The following is an 18359-nucleotide window of genomic DNA, read 5'->3' on the forward strand; positions in this document are numbered from 1 at the left end:
TCTGGCTTTTTCTGAGTAGTTTATTGGAGATAAGAGTCTCATGGACTCTTCTGCTTAGGTTGGTTTCAAACTGCAATCCTCAGATTTCAGCCTTCTGAGTAGCTAGGATTACAGGCGTGAGCCATTGGTTCTTGATATAATGAGTCAGGATGATCACCCAGCCCAGGAGGCTTGAGGACAATGTATACAAGCACTAGCTGGCTACTCCATGCATGCTGAGCATTTCATTCCAGGCCTACACTTTGTGCTATGGGTAGGCTGTACTCTGAGTGCCCTGCCCATCAGTAAAGGCTCTTTCCCTGGGTGGTGGTATTGGGAGGTGCCATGGGCCTTTAAGAGGCGGGACCTAATGGGACATCCTTAGGTCTTTAGGGACACACCCTCCAGTCTTTCCTCTTTCTTTCTGCCCGGTTTTGAGATGCAATCACTTCTTTCCAGACATGCATCTGCCATTGTCATCCACGTCAGAAGAGGATACTGCTGCTCAGCCTGTGCTATGCCTTTCAGACTCTTGGCCTTCCCAACTTTGAGCTAAGTGAACCTTCTCTCTCTATAAAGTCAGCAGCCTCCGGTATTCTTTTGTAGGAACACAAAGCTGACTAATACACTCTACAGATTATACAGTCTCTAACTGGATCTTAGTGATCCCAACCATGTAATGGAGAGGCAGGTATTTGTGGAGTACAGTTTGGGGCTGCCCTTCACCACCCAGAGTCCTGGGCTCTCAGCTGACCACATGGAGAGACGCCTACCTTTCAGGAGGGATGCTGTCCGTGTTGCTACTGTGCCGTCTCTGCATTTTCCTCAACACCTGAAAGCCAACACATGCCTGAGTCACATCTCCCAACACTCCCACTGCCTGTCACGTTACCACAGCAACCCCAAACAAGTACCGCACCTGCCTTACATCCCTAGTGCTTGGTGACATTTCCAAACCATGGTTCTATTTCTTCTGCCACTCAATCCTCAATTCTCTCATTCAGAAAGAGTTGTCACTCCCTTTCATAGATCATGATACTGGGTCCAGAGGTGGAAGAGGGCCTCGTGAAGAAGGCCCAGGCAATGAACTAGGGAGCAGGGAGGTGCTGGGTGTGAGGCAATGTGCAGCAGCCTAGTAATTAGGAGAGACAGAGTCTGGACAGATGCTATTGCTCACTTGCTGTGTGTCCTTGGACAAGTTAGCAACCTCTCTGTGGCATCCACTTCCTCCATGTGTTCCATGAAAGGGAGCGCAGGGGTGAAGCCCAAAGTTTGCTTTCTCCATCTCTCAGATTCAATCACGTGGGAATGAAGGTGTGAGTTCTCATGGAGAAACATTACCTGGTTCACTGTTAGGAGCCACATGGGTTTCAGCACTCCATGTTGCTGATACCTCAAGCAGACATGACATTCAGGGCTCTACTGGATCCCAAAGAGAGCAGGCCTTCCAGCCTCTTCCTCGGTGCAGGGAGCTTACCAGAGACCCCAAGCTCTGTGTGGTACAGACCACCTGGGTAAATAGAGCACGGCATGTCAAGAATCTCATTAATACATCCGAAGAATCATTGTAATTACAAACAGATCATTCCATCTGCTCAACGTCTCTGGGTGGCCTTTTAGTGATCCTTCTTAGATGCTCTTATGAAGGATTATGATCTTAATGGATTTCGTTCTATTACCAAACTAAGAATCCTAACTGGGGAATATGGAAAATATGTTTTAGACTTTCCAATGGCTCCCCACGGAAACCAGAGTAAAACCCAAACTCTGTCCACAGCCCACAGCTTCTGCCTGATGGTGCATCACCCACTTTACCCTCATTTTCATCCACTCTCCTTCTATGACTCCCCTCCAGCCACACTGGCCTCTCTTCTTCTTTAACATATCAGTATGTCTCTGCCTCAGGACCTTTGCATTTGTTGTTCCTGCTCCCTGTAATGTTTTTTCCCTTCTGAGTCAGGTCAAATGTTACCTCCTCCTAGAGGCCTTTTTCCCCCTCAAGCTCTTGATGTCTTCTCCTATAGCCCTTTTTTTATTCCTTCACAACACTTATGGTTTATCTGCAAGTCTGCTTATTTATTTGTGACCTACCCTACCACTGAATACAAATGACAAATTAAAAACAAGGATTCTGTCTATCCAGTTCCTCCATGTCTGAGCATCCAGAACCTTGCCTTGCACAGACAGCAAGTATTCAAGGATTCAATAAGGAAACACATCTATGCATCTCCCAGTTTCCTTTCCCTAGATCTCTTGTTCTCTCCCCCAGAAAGAAATAAAGGCCATATATTTCTTGTGAATGGGTCTGGCCACCTGGAATATTTTCTGTACAGGACCACCAATGTTATCTGGTAGTTCAAGACACCACGACTGACCATTGAACAGCTTATTAATCCTGACTAGTCTTAGGGCCATCGAATGGAGACAACTTGCCAGCTGAGAGTCTTTTCTCTTCCAGAAAATTAGCTAAGAAATGAGTCTGAGGCATTGTCTTCATCATTAGGCAAGTGGGTGGTGTGTGTGAGTGTGTCTCATCCCCTTCAAACCTATTGCCTGGATATTTTTCAAAGAACTCACAATCTGGTTTAATAATCCCTCTCTCCACCGTCCCCATCATTTACAATTCTTTGGGGGAAACAAAATGCAGGATCCTGACATTTCCATCCACAAACCGGACACAATGACCTGAATCAAATGCCCACGACTCTGTCGCAGGCCCTGCATTATTCTTCCAATACAAAATTCTGGGATGTATACATAATATAGATATAACATATTATCTATACAATGCAGAATGTATCTGGATAATTGCATGGGCCGTCTTTCAACCCTAGTCTCCCCACGGAGGACCACAGGGAGACCCGTGGTCCGGGGTCCCCGGGCCGCTACGTGATGGCAGCGCAAAGCCCGCGGGGAGCATCTCCCGCAGACAGGTGCACTTGGGATCCGACGCCGCGAGCGCTTCCCGTCCGTGCAACCAGCGCAACATGCAAAACGCCTTAGAACGGCCACGACAGGACCCTAAGAGGGGCCACACCGAGGGGGAATACCGCGTTCTCATTTTACCTGCCGGGACAATCCAGCAATCACAGCCGCATCATTCACCTCCGGCCTAGCCAATCACCGGCCGGGCCGCGACAGCACGTGACTCTCGAGTACTTCCGGCCTCCGGTTGGGTTGAGGTCAGGTTTGCCCTGCCGGAGGCTAGGACCCGGCCACGCTCCGTCCCGCCCCTTTTCTCAAGATTCAACCAATAGGAAGTCGCCTCTTTTGAAGACCCAATCGAGAAGAGGTCTGGAGGTAAGGGGCGGGGGGAAGGGAGTGATGACGCAACCGGAGCGGAGGCGGGGCTGGGGGGGGGTGGAGGCGCATCACGTGGGGCGGCGCGCGCCGGCTGCCGGGAGCTGGCGGGGCTGCGCGTCGTCCGTCCGGGCGCGGCGTGGAGGGCTGAGGCGCGGCGCGCGGGAGGCGTGAGGGGCCATGCCGCGGGGTGGGCGCCGGGATGGTGAACCTGGCGGCCATGGTGTGGCGCCGGCTGCTGCGGAAGCGGTGGGTGCTCGCGCTGGTCTTCGGGCTCTCGCTCGTCTACTTCCTCAGCAGCACCTTCAAGCAGGTCAGTGAATGGCCGCCGGGGGTCGGGACGCGCCGGGGGGGACCCTGCCCGACCCGCCGGGCCCGGGCCTGGAAGGCGTTGCTAGGCCCAGGCACAGCTGGGACTCGAACCCGTGACCCCCGGCCCTCCGGGTGCGCTCATCCTGGTTACTGGCGCGGCTGAGTCTCGGAGCCGCCCGCTGTTTACATTTGGGGGGCGCTCGGGTGCTCACGTCCGCCCGGGCCGCTCGCATCTCCGCTCGCCCCGCCCTGCGGTTCTCCTGCACCTGGACGTTGGCACCCCGAAGTTGGTTCAGAAGCCGAGCGCCGAAACTCCCCGACCCGTTCCGGGGCGCCCCAAAGGAAGCCTTGGTGTTACCGTTGGGCGGATGGCGTTTTCGGAAGTTTTCATCCTCAAGGTCAAGTTTGCAAATACATGAGCCGGGCGCCGGTGGCTCGCTCACACCCGTGATCCTAACTTCTCCGGAGGCTGAGATCGTAGGATCGCGGTTCGAAGTCAGCCCCGGGCAGAAAAGTCCCCGGTGAGACTCTTCCCATCAATAAACCACCAGAAAACCAGAAGTGGAGCTGTGGCGCAAAGTGGTAGAGCGCTAGCCTTGGGCGAATAGAGCTCAGGGACAGTGCCCAGGCCCTGAGTGCAAACCCCATACAGAGAGAGAGAGAGAGAGAGAGAGAGAGAGAGAGAGAGAGAGGAATGCAAATAAATGAAGCAGATTGTGGGGGACTTTTTGGGAAGGAGACTGGGATTGTGTCCGCCTTAGACAGACGAAGGCCCAGTGTTGATGAGTGAGAGGGGGAGGGAATGTGAACAATCATGTGACATCTGCTCTGAGTCCTGGGCACCACTTCTGGATCATGACATGGGCTGGACCTCCATCCTCTGGCCTCCTCTCTGCCTTCTCTGTGTGACCTCTAGCAGGGTCAATAACCAGCACAAGCTGTTCATTTCCCAATTTGTATCTCAGGCCTAACCTGGCTAGAATGCCTCCGATTCTCCTACTTACTTACTTGCTTTTCTGTTCCTCAAAACTTTTTGAGGGTGAACTTGTGCGATTTGCTTTCTTACCTGTGATGATAAGTGTATTCCTCATGTTGTGCAACCATCACTCTCACCTCAGCAGCTTGGAGATTTCTTCTTCATGCCAGACCTCACCCAGTTCACAGCCACTCCCAGTTCCTTCCCTCCCCCGCCCCGCAGCCAGCCAGCCAGCCAGCCTTCTGATATCTCTTGATGTGTTTGGGTTTCATTCTTGGTCAAAACACAACCCCTGCCTCAGTGCGCCCTCTTTGTGGTGCTGCAGATGGGATGGGACCCAGGGCCTTGTGCAGTCTGGACAAGTGCTCTAGCATTTTCATCCCCAGCGTGTGTGTGTGTGTGTGTGTGTGTGTGTGTGTGTGTGTGTGTGTGTGTGGTTTTCTTTTGTTTTGTTTTTTTGTTGTTTATGTCAGTCCTGAGGCTTGAACTCAGGGCCTGGGCACTGTTGTTGAGCTACTTTTGCTAAGGCTGGCACTCTACCACTTGAGGCACAGCGCCACTTCTGGCTTTTTCTGCTTATGTGGTACTGAGGAATCGAACCCAGGGCTTCATGCATGCTAGGCAAGCACTCTACCTTCCCAGCCCCACTTGAAATTTTTTGAGATAAGGTTTCACTATGTATCTCAGGCTGGCCTGGAACTTAACCATGTAGCGTAGGCTGGTGTTGGGCTCTCCTACCTTTGCCTCCTTGGTGCTGGGATTGCAGGTGAGCACCACGATGCTGGGTGAAAGCAGAGTTCTTGATTCTCCTTTGGCTTGTTCTTTCCTAGTCTGCCCAGTCTAAGTGGCACTATTACTTGTCACTGGACAGTTCAAATCACAGGTATGTAATTCTTTTCTTTGTATCATTCCATTCACAAAACATTGGCTGAGTCTCTGCAGGGTATCCTGCTATCTGTTCATTTCTCCTGCGTGTCTCCTGCTGTCGCCCTGGGCCAGGCCAGTGTCATCTCTTGTCTGGACTGTTGCCATAGCCCAACAGATCTCTGGTTTCCTTTCTTGTCCCACAGCCTGTTTCCTACCTACCAGCAGCATCTGATTAGGAGCATGGTACTGCCCCAGGTATAATTCTTTGAGTTTAGCTTATTGTGTACTCAGATAAAACTCCAGATTGCATTCTGACATCTGTTTGTTTTGGTTTTTTTGTCAGTTTAGTTCAGGCTAACTGACCGTGACTGGTGACTCAGCCATGCTTAGTGACCTGATGCACATTCCTTGCCCATAAACTTGCTTTATAGTAGGAACCACTAACTGAACACATTTCTTGTTTATCTGTCTCCCTCACCCCATTTTTTAATTTTCTTGAAAACAGAAACCTGTGTGTCTTATTCATAGACCCTCCTGGCCCCTGAGTACTGCCAGGACCTTCCCAGGAACCAAAGGAGTGTCTTTTCATGGGCTGACTTTCTCTTTTTCTCCTCAGTCTGCCATGCTCCCGCGAATTTTCCATTCCTGGCTCTGACACTACCAACTCTGCCCTGTGCTACAATCATGTTTTAAGAACTTCAGCACACCACCTTTATGTTATGACTGTCTTTTTCCACTCATGATCCATAACTAATGTTTCTGGGTGATGGTGGTAGAATGATTGGGAGGCCCCTAAAACTGTTGTTAAAATTCTTGCTTTGTAAATTTCTCTGGATCTAATTCCTCTCCAGCAGGAAGCAGTGGTCTGTGACCCTACTGTGTGTATCATTGCTCGTACAGGTCGTTTTCCTCATTAGATGACTGAATTCAATCATGACAGCATTGAAGCAAATGCAGGGCTCTTTTAAAAGTCCTTGAGACTTTATCTCAGTGCAAGAACTGGGTGTGGTGTTACACACCTGTAATCCCAGCTATGGCAGGAAGCAGAAAATAGGTGGACTGTGGTCTAGGAATGCATCTGGGCAAGAAGCAAGTCCCTATCTCAAAAATATTCAGGACAAAAAAAAGTACTGGAGGTGTGATTCAAATGGTAGAATACTTGCCTAAGCAAGCATGAAGCCCTGAGCTTGTACTCTAGTACCACTACCACAAAAGAAGAAGGAGGAGGAGGCGGAGGGAGAGGAGGAAGGAAGGAAGGAAGGAAGGAAGGAGGGAAGGAAGGGAAGGAAGGAAGAAAAGCAAAATTAAATGTGATATTGACTTGAGCAAGAAGAGCACTTGGCGGTTTCAAGCTGACCTGGCAGCTTTTCCAGGGAGTACCACAGAAACCTGAGAGAATAGGCCAGAAACTATAGTTGTTCAGATTTGGCCACATGGAAGATAATTGCCTGGAGACTACTGAAGAGAGCTTGTTGCTTTACAGAAACATCTGACATTACTTGTTGGCAAAGGTAAAATTCAAGCTTTCAAGTGAAAATTAGAATTTTGCAAAAAGTACTTGCTATTCCAAGTGTGTTAACTTTCCAACACACAAAGGCTTTTTCATTAGATCCCTGGTGGTATTAACAAATGTGACTTTTTTTTTGATAATATATAATGAAAAGGTGTCCACATGTGGCTAATTTGCATAAGACCTGTTCACAGTGTAAGACAAATTCGTGGATTTTACTGTAACAGTGCAGGGAAAAGTCAGTGACATGGTTTCAGGTCTACATTCTGAACTGTTTGGTAAGCTTTATTGAGACAATTCATACTTGTATAATTGTATTAACTCACCTGTTGTTTACCACTCATTAGTTTTAAGAAATTCACAGTTGGCTGGCTACCTCCACAGTCAAGCTTTAGATAGAACACTGTGATGGGCTTTCTAACTCTCCCCCTCCCACCCCCCCCAGCACTAAGCAGTTGCACCTGTTGCTGGAGATTTGTGCATTTCAGGTATTGGATATAGAGTGGAGTCATGTATTTGTGGTCTTTAATGACTGATTAGTTTCTTCCAGTTGATTCATGCTTTGAGGATTCAACCAGGCATTGCATAATCAGAACTATTGTTTGTCTGTCTGTTGTGAGGCATGAACTGGGGGCCAGGTGTTGTCCCTGAGCTATTTCACTCAAGGCTAGTGCTCTACCACTTTAAGCCACAGATCCACCTCTGGTTTTCTGGTGGTTAATTGGAGGTAAGAGTCTCGTGGACTTTCCTGCTTGGGCTGGCTTCCAGTTGCCATCAGATCTCAGCCTCATGAGTAGCTAAGATTACAGATGTGAGTCACTGGCACCCACAGATCAGAACTTTTACGTCTGGCCCAGTTGTGAACATCTACCATGTTCTGTGCACTCATCACAATGAATGTTTGGTGGGTTCCAGGTTCTGTGTGCCCACATTTTTGTTCCTCTTGAGTCCATAACTGAGGGTGGACTTGCTAGGTCAGTAGTTAAAGCTCCTTAGCTTTCTGAGGAACTGCGGAACTGTTTTCTCTAGGCTTTCATTGTTTGTAGCGACCGTGTAAGAACTCACACCTGTAGCTTTTGGTGTTCAATGTAGCGAATATCATCCACCACTATGGATGTTACAGTGCCCCCCTACCCAGCCCCATCGCTGCAGGACTGGGGCTTCCGCCCCTGTCTCAACCCAGACAGCAGAGAGGACAGACCGAGTGCAAGGCCACCCACCTTTTCTCACTAAGTTGTTTTTTGAAAGCCATATATATATATTTTTTCACACACACACAAAAAATGTGCTAACAGCTAAAGCCTATAATCCTAGCTATTCAGGAGGCTGAGATCTGAGGGTCCTGGTTCAAAGCCAGCCCAGACAAGAAAGGCCTCCAATTAACCACCAGAAAATCAGAAGTGGCACTGTGGCTCAAAGTGGTAGAGCACTAGCCTTGAGTGACAGAGCTTAGGGACAGCGCCCAGGTCCTGATTTCAAGCCCCACAACCAACCAAAAAAAGGGGGCTAACATAGCAGAAGTTCAGTATCATTTTTCAGTGAATAAATGCTTGATTTAAGGTACTTTTGACAATTTATGTTTTGATTTTTTTTCATAGGGTGAACATCTATAGTCCTAAGTCATCTAAGCGCACATAAGGGTCAGTAGTGTTCAAGCTTAAGAAGGCTGGGCCCAAAGCGTGGCCAGTGCTGACTGAGGGCTCATGCCTGCCCTTGTCTTTGCCAGAGACTATTAGACTTCAGTCTTGGTCATCTGCCACCCCAATTACCCCCAGCTTTGTGCCTTCCCGGCTTGGGTCACCTGCGTGGGAGTTGGGGGTTGGAGCACACCAGTAGGGGGAGGTGTTGTCATTGGTGGAGAAGAGACCATAAGAGCTTGGAAGCTGCCTTAGTTCTGTTTCCTTTAGAGGAGACATGAGTTCATGCTGCAGCTTTTGCCTTGGGAATAGTTGCTTAGCCTCTGCTGCCTGGATTCCTTTTTCTTTGGTTTTCCTGTTAATGAATGCATTAGGGGATAATTGGGATTGTTAGAGGTGGAGCAGCAGAGGTGAGGCTGGTGGGAATGCCTTTGGGGAAAGGGCTGGGCTTGGGGAATGGCGCTGGGTACCTAGGGTGTGGAGGGACACCTGGAGGCCAGGCAGGGTGCTAGATGTTGAATGTTGGAGACAGAGTCTGGAAACAAGCCTGCCCTCTTGCGTGCCTGGGAAGAAGACAATAAAAACAAGGTGATTTCAGATATGATTTATGATACAAACGGAACAACCCAGGATGACGTCACGGAGTGAGACCTCCAGGGTTGAAGAGGGAGAGTCCTGGCTAGCCTCTCCTCTCCTCCTTTAGCCAGTGTCCTCCAGCACTCCCCTGGGGCAGCTCAGGGCTGTTTGCATATCTCCGGAAAGCTTGAAAGTCATTATGTATGTAAATTGGTGCCCACTTAGATCTTGCCTCAAGTGAATTGTTGTAAATCCTGAGAGAGAGTTGCTAATCTGACTTGTTGCTTTATTTTTGCTCTGATTTCCAGGGGAAGCAGTGAATGAGGCCAGGGACTGGTCACCCTGCTAGATTCCTCCAGCCAGCTTTCCTTCTGTGTGTCTTCACATAATTGAGCCATGGTGCCTCTTCCCTGTCACTGAGAGTGCTTTGATTTTCCTACCTAGAATTGCCTAGCATCAGGCCAGAGCCTTTATTGCCTCCATATTTGGGGGGCGGGGGGAGGCAGAGAGGCTGGGGGACTTATAGTACTTTGAGTGGTGGCAGTGTCTGGTGCTTTTCTGCTCACACACCACACAAGGACTTTTATTGCTTTTGAACCTGATAGTGACCCTGGAAAATATACAGCCTGGTTACCAATGCACCTCTATAAATCTAGGTCCTTGGGCAAGCATCATTCCAGTGTCTTCTCACAGAGTTCTGCTCCTTTGTCCCCACTGCCCCTTCCATGTGGGTGCCCCCCAACATCTGCCAGCACTGATTGGTGTGCATGCATCCTGGCTGCAGCTGCTGAGTGCTCTTGACCTGGCCAAGAGAACCGGACCACCTTTGTCTCTGTCCTTAGCACTTTGCAAAAATCCCATGCCGTTGAATGCAGACACTTCACCTGGATGGTAAAAAAGGGAACATTTAGAGGTCCCCTCTGGTGGAGGAATATCCTCAGCTTTCCCTATACTCTGCCAGCCAGGTGGGTACATCAGAGGCACCTAGGCCTTGTGCCCTTGGGGAGGCGCATTTTAACCTCTTTCTGAGAGCCAGCGTACTGTCCTCTGCTGATCTCTGTACCTAGTAGTCTATAGGTATTAATTTATCCACAGTAGCATTCACAGCTCAGCTGAATTCACAGCTCAGCTTGATTCTGCAGTCAGCTGATCCAATCCCAGTGGAGCAGTGAGGAGGCATTTACAGGTAGTTAGGCAGTGGACACCTAAGTGATTTGTCTCCATTTCCCAGATGGTGTATTCAGCGCCTCTCCTGGCGCTGAGGACTGACTGCACATGTTGTTTTTGAATCACTGTCCTATGCCAGCTAGTGCCACTCTGTCTTGAAGAGAGACGGAAAGAGGGCAGAGTAGAAATTAAAGGATGGTTTTGCATTTAGCAAAGAAGGGGTTGTGATAGATTTGTAATCATTGTTACTTAAGTGCTGATAGTAATACAAATGCTAAGTAAAACTTTCGGGAAGTTATCTGGTATTATCTGGCATTTAACTCTTACAAATTGTCTAAGAGAATTTTTAAAAGGCATACATTTAGTTGCAGTCCCACCTACGGTGCGGAAACCTGGGGCCTAATGTTGCTGAGTGGGGTATGCTTATTAAGTCATGTCTGCAGTCCTGAAAACATGAGGATCTAGGTCATGGGAGTGTCAAGAAGGACTGAATGTAAAAACACCTTTAATTTGTGATATAAACATGAGAAGTTAATATGCAAAAGGGTTTGTAGGTAATTTCTGTCTTCAGTGTTGGTAATCATGCTTCTTATTTTAAATAAACTTTGTTGTTGTTGTTTTTTAACACTGGGACTCAAACTTTTTGACACTTTACTCTCATTGGTGCCTACCCCCTGAGCTACATTTCTAACCCCTGTATTTTGGGACAATTATAATTTTACAGAAATGTTACAAGGATGGTAGATTACCTGTAGAGTCTACAGTATAGACCCTTCACTTTGTTTCTCCTATTGATAATAGCAAGCATGGCTTTTTGTTGTTGTTGCATTTATGCTAAATTAAGGATATTTAGGAAATGATTAAAGATAATTTTTTTTTGGTGGGGCTGGGGTTTGAACTCAGGACCTGTGCTTGCCAAGCAGATGTTTTACTGCTGAATCATGCCTCCAGCTCTCTTTTTATGCTGGTTATTATTGAGATAGGGTTTTGCTTCCTACCTGGGCTGCTGTAATCTGTCTATCTTAGGCTTCCCGCCATGGCTAGGATAGCAGGTATGTGTCACCAGGCCCTGCTCTGGTATGAGATGGAGTCTCAGGAGCTTTTTTCTGCCTTTGAACTGTGATACTCTCAGTCTCAAGATTACAGATGTAATCTGCTGGCATGAGGCCTTGGAGATGATTTCAGTAATCATTTGTCACTCTCAGGGTGTAGTCACAGCCTGTCATTTCTTCCTTTTTCAGCTGGGTACATAGATTACTGTAACGGTAGCCGTATATATAGTATGTACACGTCATTCCACACTTGGCTCTCCTGCTTAGCACACTACAGACATCTAGTGGTGTCAGCCCGGCTGTTGATTGAAGTCAGGGACTTGCAGCATCCTGGCCTGCAGGCCTCATCCACAGAGGTTTTGACAAGTGGAGGTGGCCTCCGGAGGCCGTTGGTTTTCAGCCCTGTGTGTAGCTGAGTTTGTTTGTGGTCAGGCCCTGCTCCTCTAGAGGAATGGTATCGGGTGGATCAAGGACTGGCACCACCAGTGGTCTGTGCTGTATCTAGTTATTTCCCTGTCATCAGTGTCCTGGTTTTTTTCCTCCCAGGTAACATTGCCGTGCTGAACATTCCTGGGCATGGTGTAAACCAGGGCTCATGTGGCTTTGCTAGGGCAGAGTGCAGCTCTATTTGTATATTTTAAATATTAATCGCTCTTCCCTGATTACTTTCTTAAACCTCAGGAACTGTAAAGATCATGTCTAATTTTTTTTTTTTTACTATAAAAACATTGTCGTGGCTGGGAAGGTGGCTCAGTGGTAGAGTGCTTGCCTTGCATGCATGAAGCCCCGAGTTTGATTCCTCATCACCACATAAGCAAAAAAAGCCAGAAGTGGCGCTGTGGCTCAAGTGGTAGAGCGCCAGCCTTGAGCTGAAGAGCTGAGGGACAGCGCCCAGGCCCAGAGTTCAGGCCCCTCGACCGACAAAACAACAACAATAAAAACATTGTCTTGGACTTCTTTGGCTTTAAAACAGAAGTTTTTACAAAAGTGACACGGCAGGCCGTTCTCAGTGATGACTGCCTAGAACTCTGTTGGAACGGGGGACGTTTCGCCCGCAGGAAAGCCTTTGGGATGGTGTTGTGTAATTGGGTTGTTTTCCTGGAATAATTGGAAGCAGAGGTGGCTGTCCCATGTGGGGCTTGTTTTCTGACTCCTTTCTGGAAAGGTAGTTTGAGAGCTTGCTGGCCACTTGGCCTGGCTTCCAGGCTGGGAGGGGTAAGGTCTTGCCCAGGGCAGTCCTCCCTGGACCCTTGTGTAGAGGGATTTGTGAGCTGACAGTCCTGTCTCCAAGGAGACCCTGGTGACTGGGCGGGCTCCATGCAGCTCCAGCCATCGTCAGCCCTGCTGCAGTTCCCCATATGCGGGCCACCAGAGCGGCTGGTAGTAACATACGATGGCCCCCTTGTGCCTGATTACCATCCTGCTGACAGCCTCGCAGCAGTTTCCTCTTCCATTTTGCAAGTTCTTAAGTTCAGTGTCATGTTTGTTTTAGAGTGCAGGGGTGGCTGGTCTGGAACTGTGATCCTCCTGATTTCCCCTTCTCAAGTAGCTAGGATTACCAGTGTGAGCCTCTGTGCCTGGCTTCGAATGTTTGAATAGAAAGACATTTTTAAAAGGTCAAAACTTTTTCCTCCAAATGAAAAACAATCTTTTGTACATATTAGCACATGAATACATATTGATAAGTACCACCGGGCCAAGCCTGTCATATCCAGGGGGAGCACAACCCTGTTCTCCTACTTTATTCCACAAGTTTGTGTGTGACTTTGCTCCAGCATTGCTGGTGTCAGGAGAGCACAAGCTTCTGGGTGAATATTGTCTTGCTGTGATTTTGTAGAGACTAGGTGAGGTGGTAAGGAGAGCGGTGTTCACCTCGTCAGCCTTCTCATTGTATTGTAGGAGGAGCGGGCTGTGAGAGATCGGAGCCTCCTCCAGGTTCAAGACCACGAACAGCCCATTCCATGGAAGGTACAGTTTAACCTGGGCAACAGCAGTCGGCCGAGCAATCAGTGCCGGAACTCCATTCAAGGCAAGCACCTCATCACAGATGAGCTGGGTACGTCGGCCCTTCCTCCCAATCTGCTGGTGCAGCACTGTGGGCTGTCGGTGGAGCTTGGGTTTGATCAGGGTTCATCCACAGTGCGGTCCCCTTCCTACCTATCCCCAGCACTTCTCGGGTCTGCCTCTCCATTGCAGGTTCTCTTCCACCACAGAGGGTCAGAGTGAAGACCTGACTGACCCCCAGCTCTGACGATCCCTGCTGGCAATTCACGGGGCTGATTTAGCCCTGCCCCTAAGCCCTGCCCAGCCCCAGACTAATGCCATCCTGACAGGCTTCCTCTCATCCTGTCTCTCGTGTTCTAGCCCTGCGGTATGGCTGCCCTGGGCTGCTGGTTTCATGCCGAGGTTCTGTCTGCTTTCAGGCTACGTCTGTGAGAGGAAGGACCTGCTGGCCAACGGCTGCTGTGACACCAGTGTCCCCAGCACGAAGCAGTACTGCTGCGACGGCTGCCTGGCCAGCGGCTGCTGCGGCGCCTATGAGCACTGTGTCTCGTGCTGCCTGCAGCCCAGCAAGGTGTGATCCCTTGTGCTCCTGCCCCGGGCTCTTCCGTGACACCGTCCTCACTGTAGAACTCAGAAAGGAGCTTTGTAGACAGCAGGCCTCTGCTTCAGGGCCTGGCTGAATGGCCACTGCGTGCTGAGCATGTCCAGAGAATTAACGATGCTCGCCCCCTCACACCCCCCCTTCGGGAGCAGGGATACCCCAGCATGCCTTGTGCTGCCTTAGCCTGGAATTCTTCCTAACTTTTGTTTCCATAGCAACTTCTCCTGGAGCGCTTCCTCAACCGGGCCGCAGTGGCCTTCCAGAACCTCTTCATGGCCGTGGAAGACCATTTTGAATTGTGCTTGGCCAAGTGTAGGACCTCATCCCAGGTAAGAAATGGTGGACGCCATCACTAGCTAGGGAGGCTAGTGGGGGTGGCGGAAGTACCCAGTGGGTGCGGTGTGGACGCAGTGCAGGGGTGAAACCCTGCCGTGCTTTGGTAGAGTGACAGTTCTTTCGCTAGCAGCATGGCGTTTGCTAAGTGTGGGCAGGTGAGGTGTTTATACTGGGTCAGGGCCTAGCCAGCTGCATCTCTCCTGTCTAATGGACATACTGGCCCTCTAACTACAAGTGTAAAATTACCTTTCCAAATCCAAATGGAACCTGGTAGTCTGATTCCTAAGAGGTACTTTCTTCTCGTCTGCCTGGAATCTGATGGAGGCTTTCCAGCAGCTGTGCTTACAATAAGCAGTGATTTGTAGTGGGACAGAGTTGTGGTTTACTTTAGGATCCAGAGGGTTGTACGTTGTAGGGGTTGCGTTCACTACGCTGCACCTGGCACCAAGAGCGCCTGCCTGAGTCTTTCTGGCATATCCAGGGTTTTTCTGGCCTTGTCTGAGATACACCATTCCTTTGTCATTCCTTGGAGAGCCTGTGTTTGCTGCTTTGTCTCGAGGTTGCCGTGAGCACCCAGGTTCCTTGAGGACGTGTTTTAGGGGTGCAGTAGATAGCTGAGAGCATCGAGAAGCTCCTAATGGTCTCAGTCGTCTGAGGAACTTCCTGCCTGGTGCGCTTCAGAGGAAGCGTGGGGAAGGCTGGCGCCGCACTCGCTCACACGCTGTCCGCCCCCGACAAGTGCCAGAAAAGGCTGACAGCACCCAGGACTTCTTTGAGGTCTTAAGCAGAGCTACTCTCCTTTTCAACTTTGTCTTTTTTTATTGTGAATGGAGAGTTCCCAGTTGCCATTCCGTACCCAAGGAGAAGATTTGGCTGTGTTAATACTTACACTTCAATTACTTGGCATTAGTTCTAGGCCACTTAATGACCCCTCACTAGCCAAAAAGTCAAGTTGCTTGTCTGAAAACAAGGTGCTGGAAAATTTGCCCATTTTAGTGTCTCCTGATGCTGACCTTGAGGTCTGTATGAACATCCTGGAAGGGATCTGAAGTGTATCTCTGTAGTCTCTGAAGGACTCCTTCCCAGGAACTGAATATATCTGAAACTCTCGGCCAAGTGCAAACACCCATTGGATCTTAGTCTATTTTGGATAATTTGAGAAGAAGTAGTTGTCTTGAGCTGCCTAGGTGACCTCCAGGCAGTTAGAAAGCTTCTTGACGGACGGAGGAAGCGGCACCCACGGGGAGCTAGAAGGCCATGTTCATGCTCCTAGTTGGCATTCTCTGTGGAGCATCATCCCTCTTTGTTCTAGAAAGTTCCTGGGCAGTTGCAGGCACATTTGGAGGTGGAGTGGAATGGGCAGCCTCCTGCAGGGAGTGTGGTGGGGACCTGGCTGCCCTGCCCTCGCTCACCATGCGCCTGTCTTCCTTTGCCAACAGAGCGTGCAGCATGAGAACACGTACCGGGACCCCATAGCCAAGTACTGCTACGGAGAGAGCCCGCCCGAGCTCTTCCCTGCCTGATGGGCTGTGGGCACACGGAGCCTGCTGCAGAATTCACGCCTGGAGTCAGACTTCCCAGCCCAGGCCCGTCCACTGCCCGAGGACACAGTGGACGGTAGCACGAGGGTCGTGTCCTGTGGCGTCCTGTGGCTGAGCTCAGCGCCTGGCTAGGCCAGATGTTGGAGCTCTTCTGTGAAGCAGTGGGAGCCTGCAGTGGTGCCCATCGGGGAAGGAGCGCCAGCTGGCCTGGGATCCCGCCGCCCTTGACACCTGCGGGGGCCTGTGACCATCCTCGGGGCCGGCTCACTCGGGCCACCACTGTACAGTTATTTATTGGACGTCTTTGGAGTTGTGGGGGAAATACAGTGTTTGTGTAGGGAATGCCTCGTTCTAGCTCAGTGTACTGCAGGGGTCGTGTAACCACTTTTCTTGTATTCTGTTGTTGCATGAGTGAAGTCCATTCCCCTCCGACCCTGTGAAAGGCTTGCTCCAAGAGTGTGGGTCTTCTCTTGTGGTAGTTCTTTTTGGTGGTATTTTAACATTTTGAGTCAGCCTTGAGCACAATCCCATAACCATATCCCAGCACCTGCATTTATCCAGACCTCAGGGTGCTGTTCCATTTGGAATCCTGGCAGAATGACCTGCAATCCTCCCCGCCTCTGAAGACTACAGTGCTTTGCTTGGTGTCTGTGGCCGGGCTTATGTACTTGGGATGAGACACCACATCTCCAGGGTCCCCATCTTCCTTGGCTGCCCTGGTGCACATGGCCTGCCCCCTGCTCCTGCCATGGTCCGTGGGAACCATTGCCTGGCGTGGGGCATCCAGTGACTTATCTTCTGTGCTGCCTGCCTCCTGGGGCAGTACCCTGAAAGGCTTGTGCAGGCATTATGTCTCCCCTGCATAGTGTGTGACCTCCAGGATCCCCACTGAGGGATATGAGGGAACCCAGACAAGGGCTTCCTCTGGGACTTGGGTCGCAGCCCAGGTCCACTCTCTCCGCCCTGGAAGCATGGATGGAAGAGGGAAACGCTATACACGTAGTCAAATCAGTTCCACAGCCCAAACGTCCTCCCATTGGGCCATGAAATAAGGGTTTTTGTACTTGATTCGGGCATGGGCGCCATTTGGGGAATTGACCACATCCTGGGCTACACCAGCAAGCCACCTCTAGCACCTGGCCCGGCCTCCCTGGTGTGCTGACCCAGGATTCCTCACTGCCTTCCACTTCCTGGATGGTGTCCAGAATCTAGAGCCTTTCATTGTGCTGTGTGACCCATGCTGGCAGTTTAGGGAAAGGTCCTGGAACGACTGGACACACCTTTGGGTACATTAGATGTGGCATGTTGGAAGGGTGACCCCAGTGGTCCTCTCAAACATGGCCTCCATTTGTGAGTGTCATACATGATGCTGTGGCACGAGCTGTAAGCATGCAGAGCAGGGAAGGGGCCTGAGACAGGTGTGAAGAAGGCGAGCTGACCCCAAACCACACGTAGGCCACTTTCCCTTCCCCTCAGACCTTTTCTGGACAGCAGCTTGTATGCATACGTGACAATTTGGCCCCCACCTGGTGTCACCAGTATAGCACTGTCATGGAATCCTCCAGGCCATTGTTTCCTGAACTGGTGGTTTTTCTATAGGCAACATGTGACGTGCTTTCGTGTGTGTGTGTGTGTGTGTGTGTGTGTGTGTGTGTGTGTGTGTGTGTGTGTGTGTGTGTGTGTGTTGTGTGTCAGGCTTCCCTGGGCCATTTTCACTAATCCAACGTATGTGAGCAGAGCACCAGTTCCACCATTCCTGTGTTGATTGTTTTTAAACTCTTTCCTAACGTTTCAGTGTTGAAATTTGTATTTATGTCTATGTTATTGTTAACGTTGTTACTTTCCTAGTACTGGGGGTTGAATCCAGGGCCACATGAGCCATGCCCCCCAGATTTTTATAATCTTTTAATCATAATATTCCTCCTGTGTATCAAACCAATTTACGTTTTGCACCTTGTCTGTAAGTCTGTCCACAAGTTGAGCAATAATACACAAGTGCTCTTCATTTCTATTTGATTATTTTTTGCATGTTTTGGTTGGCTAATTACCAGTTTTCTATGGTGAGTCACTTCATGATGTGGCCTGTCTTTTTCTCCCTTTCCTAAGGGTTAGTAAAGAGCATTTTTACATGAACGAAGCCTTAGATCCTTGACTTTTCAATCCTGACATTATGGAGTAGCTTGTATTTTCTCAAACTCTTCCAAAAATGTCTGGAGACATTCTTGTCACAGCTAGAGGGGGGAAGAGTTACTGGCACCCCACAGATGGAGAACAAGAGGCTACCCCTCTCCACTGTGCCCAGGACACTCCACACCCCAGGGAGTGCTAGCCTCAGCCCTAAGAGAGTAGCTGGAGTCTGGGTTCTTGTCTGTCCCCAAGGCTGAAATGAGAGCTCGGGTTCTGACTGCTGACTTCATTACTGCCTGGCCCGGCGATCTGCGCTGAAGAGCCGCTGATTAAATTCCCCGCAATCCCCACAGGACTCGCGTCTCTCACAGGTC

General features: G+C 49.8%; 2 protein-coding genes across 5 annotated transcripts in view; one reads left to right on the forward strand and one right to left on the reverse strand.

Moving 5' to 3' along the window:
• Nucleotides 1–3100, reverse strand: part of LOC138837709 (RING finger and transmembrane domain-containing protein 2) — a 50019-nt gene extending 46919 nt beyond the window's left edge. For all 3 annotated transcript variants that reach the window (XR_011375418.1, XM_070036662.1, XM_070036661.1), the window contains exons 1-3: nt 3046–3100; nt 1321–1489; nt 753–811 (exon numbers count right to left, since the gene is read on the reverse strand). Coding sequence is in view for 2 of the 3 variants with exons in the window: in XM_070036662.1 (XP_069892763.1) it covers nt 753–811; nt 1321–1344 (83 nt within the window). In the remaining variant the exon portion in view is untranslated. The remainder of the gene's footprint in view (nt 1–752; nt 812–1320; nt 1490–3045) is intronic.
• Nucleotides 3101–3430: 330 nt separating this feature from the next.
• On the forward strand, nt 3431–17991 carry LOC138837710 (SREBP regulating gene protein). 2 transcript variants are annotated; one of them, XM_070036663.1, is made up of 5 exons: nt 3431–3592; nt 13276–13432; nt 13800–13951; nt 14197–14310; nt 15757–17991. In XM_070036663.1, exons 1-5 carry the CDS (start codon nt 3482–3484, stop codon nt 15838–15840), a joined length of 618 nt encoding a protein of 205 aa, XP_069892764.1. In that variant the 5' UTR covers nt 3431–3481; the 3' UTR covers nt 15841–17991. The 2 variants fall into 2 exon arrangements, with proteins under 2 accessions (XP_069892764.1, XP_069892765.1); XM_070036664.1 differs by having other exon boundaries at nt 13276–13405.
• Nucleotides 17992–18359: the final 368 nt, after the last annotated feature.

The sequence above is a fragment of the Dipodomys merriami genome, unplaced genomic scaffold (assembly GCF_024711535.1).
Source record: "Dipodomys merriami isolate MVZ:Mamm:240054 unplaced genomic scaffold, mDipMer1.0.p SCAF_274, whole genome shotgun sequence".
Classification (NCBI taxonomy): Eukaryota; Metazoa; Chordata; class Mammalia; order Rodentia; family Heteromyidae; genus Dipodomys; species Dipodomys merriami.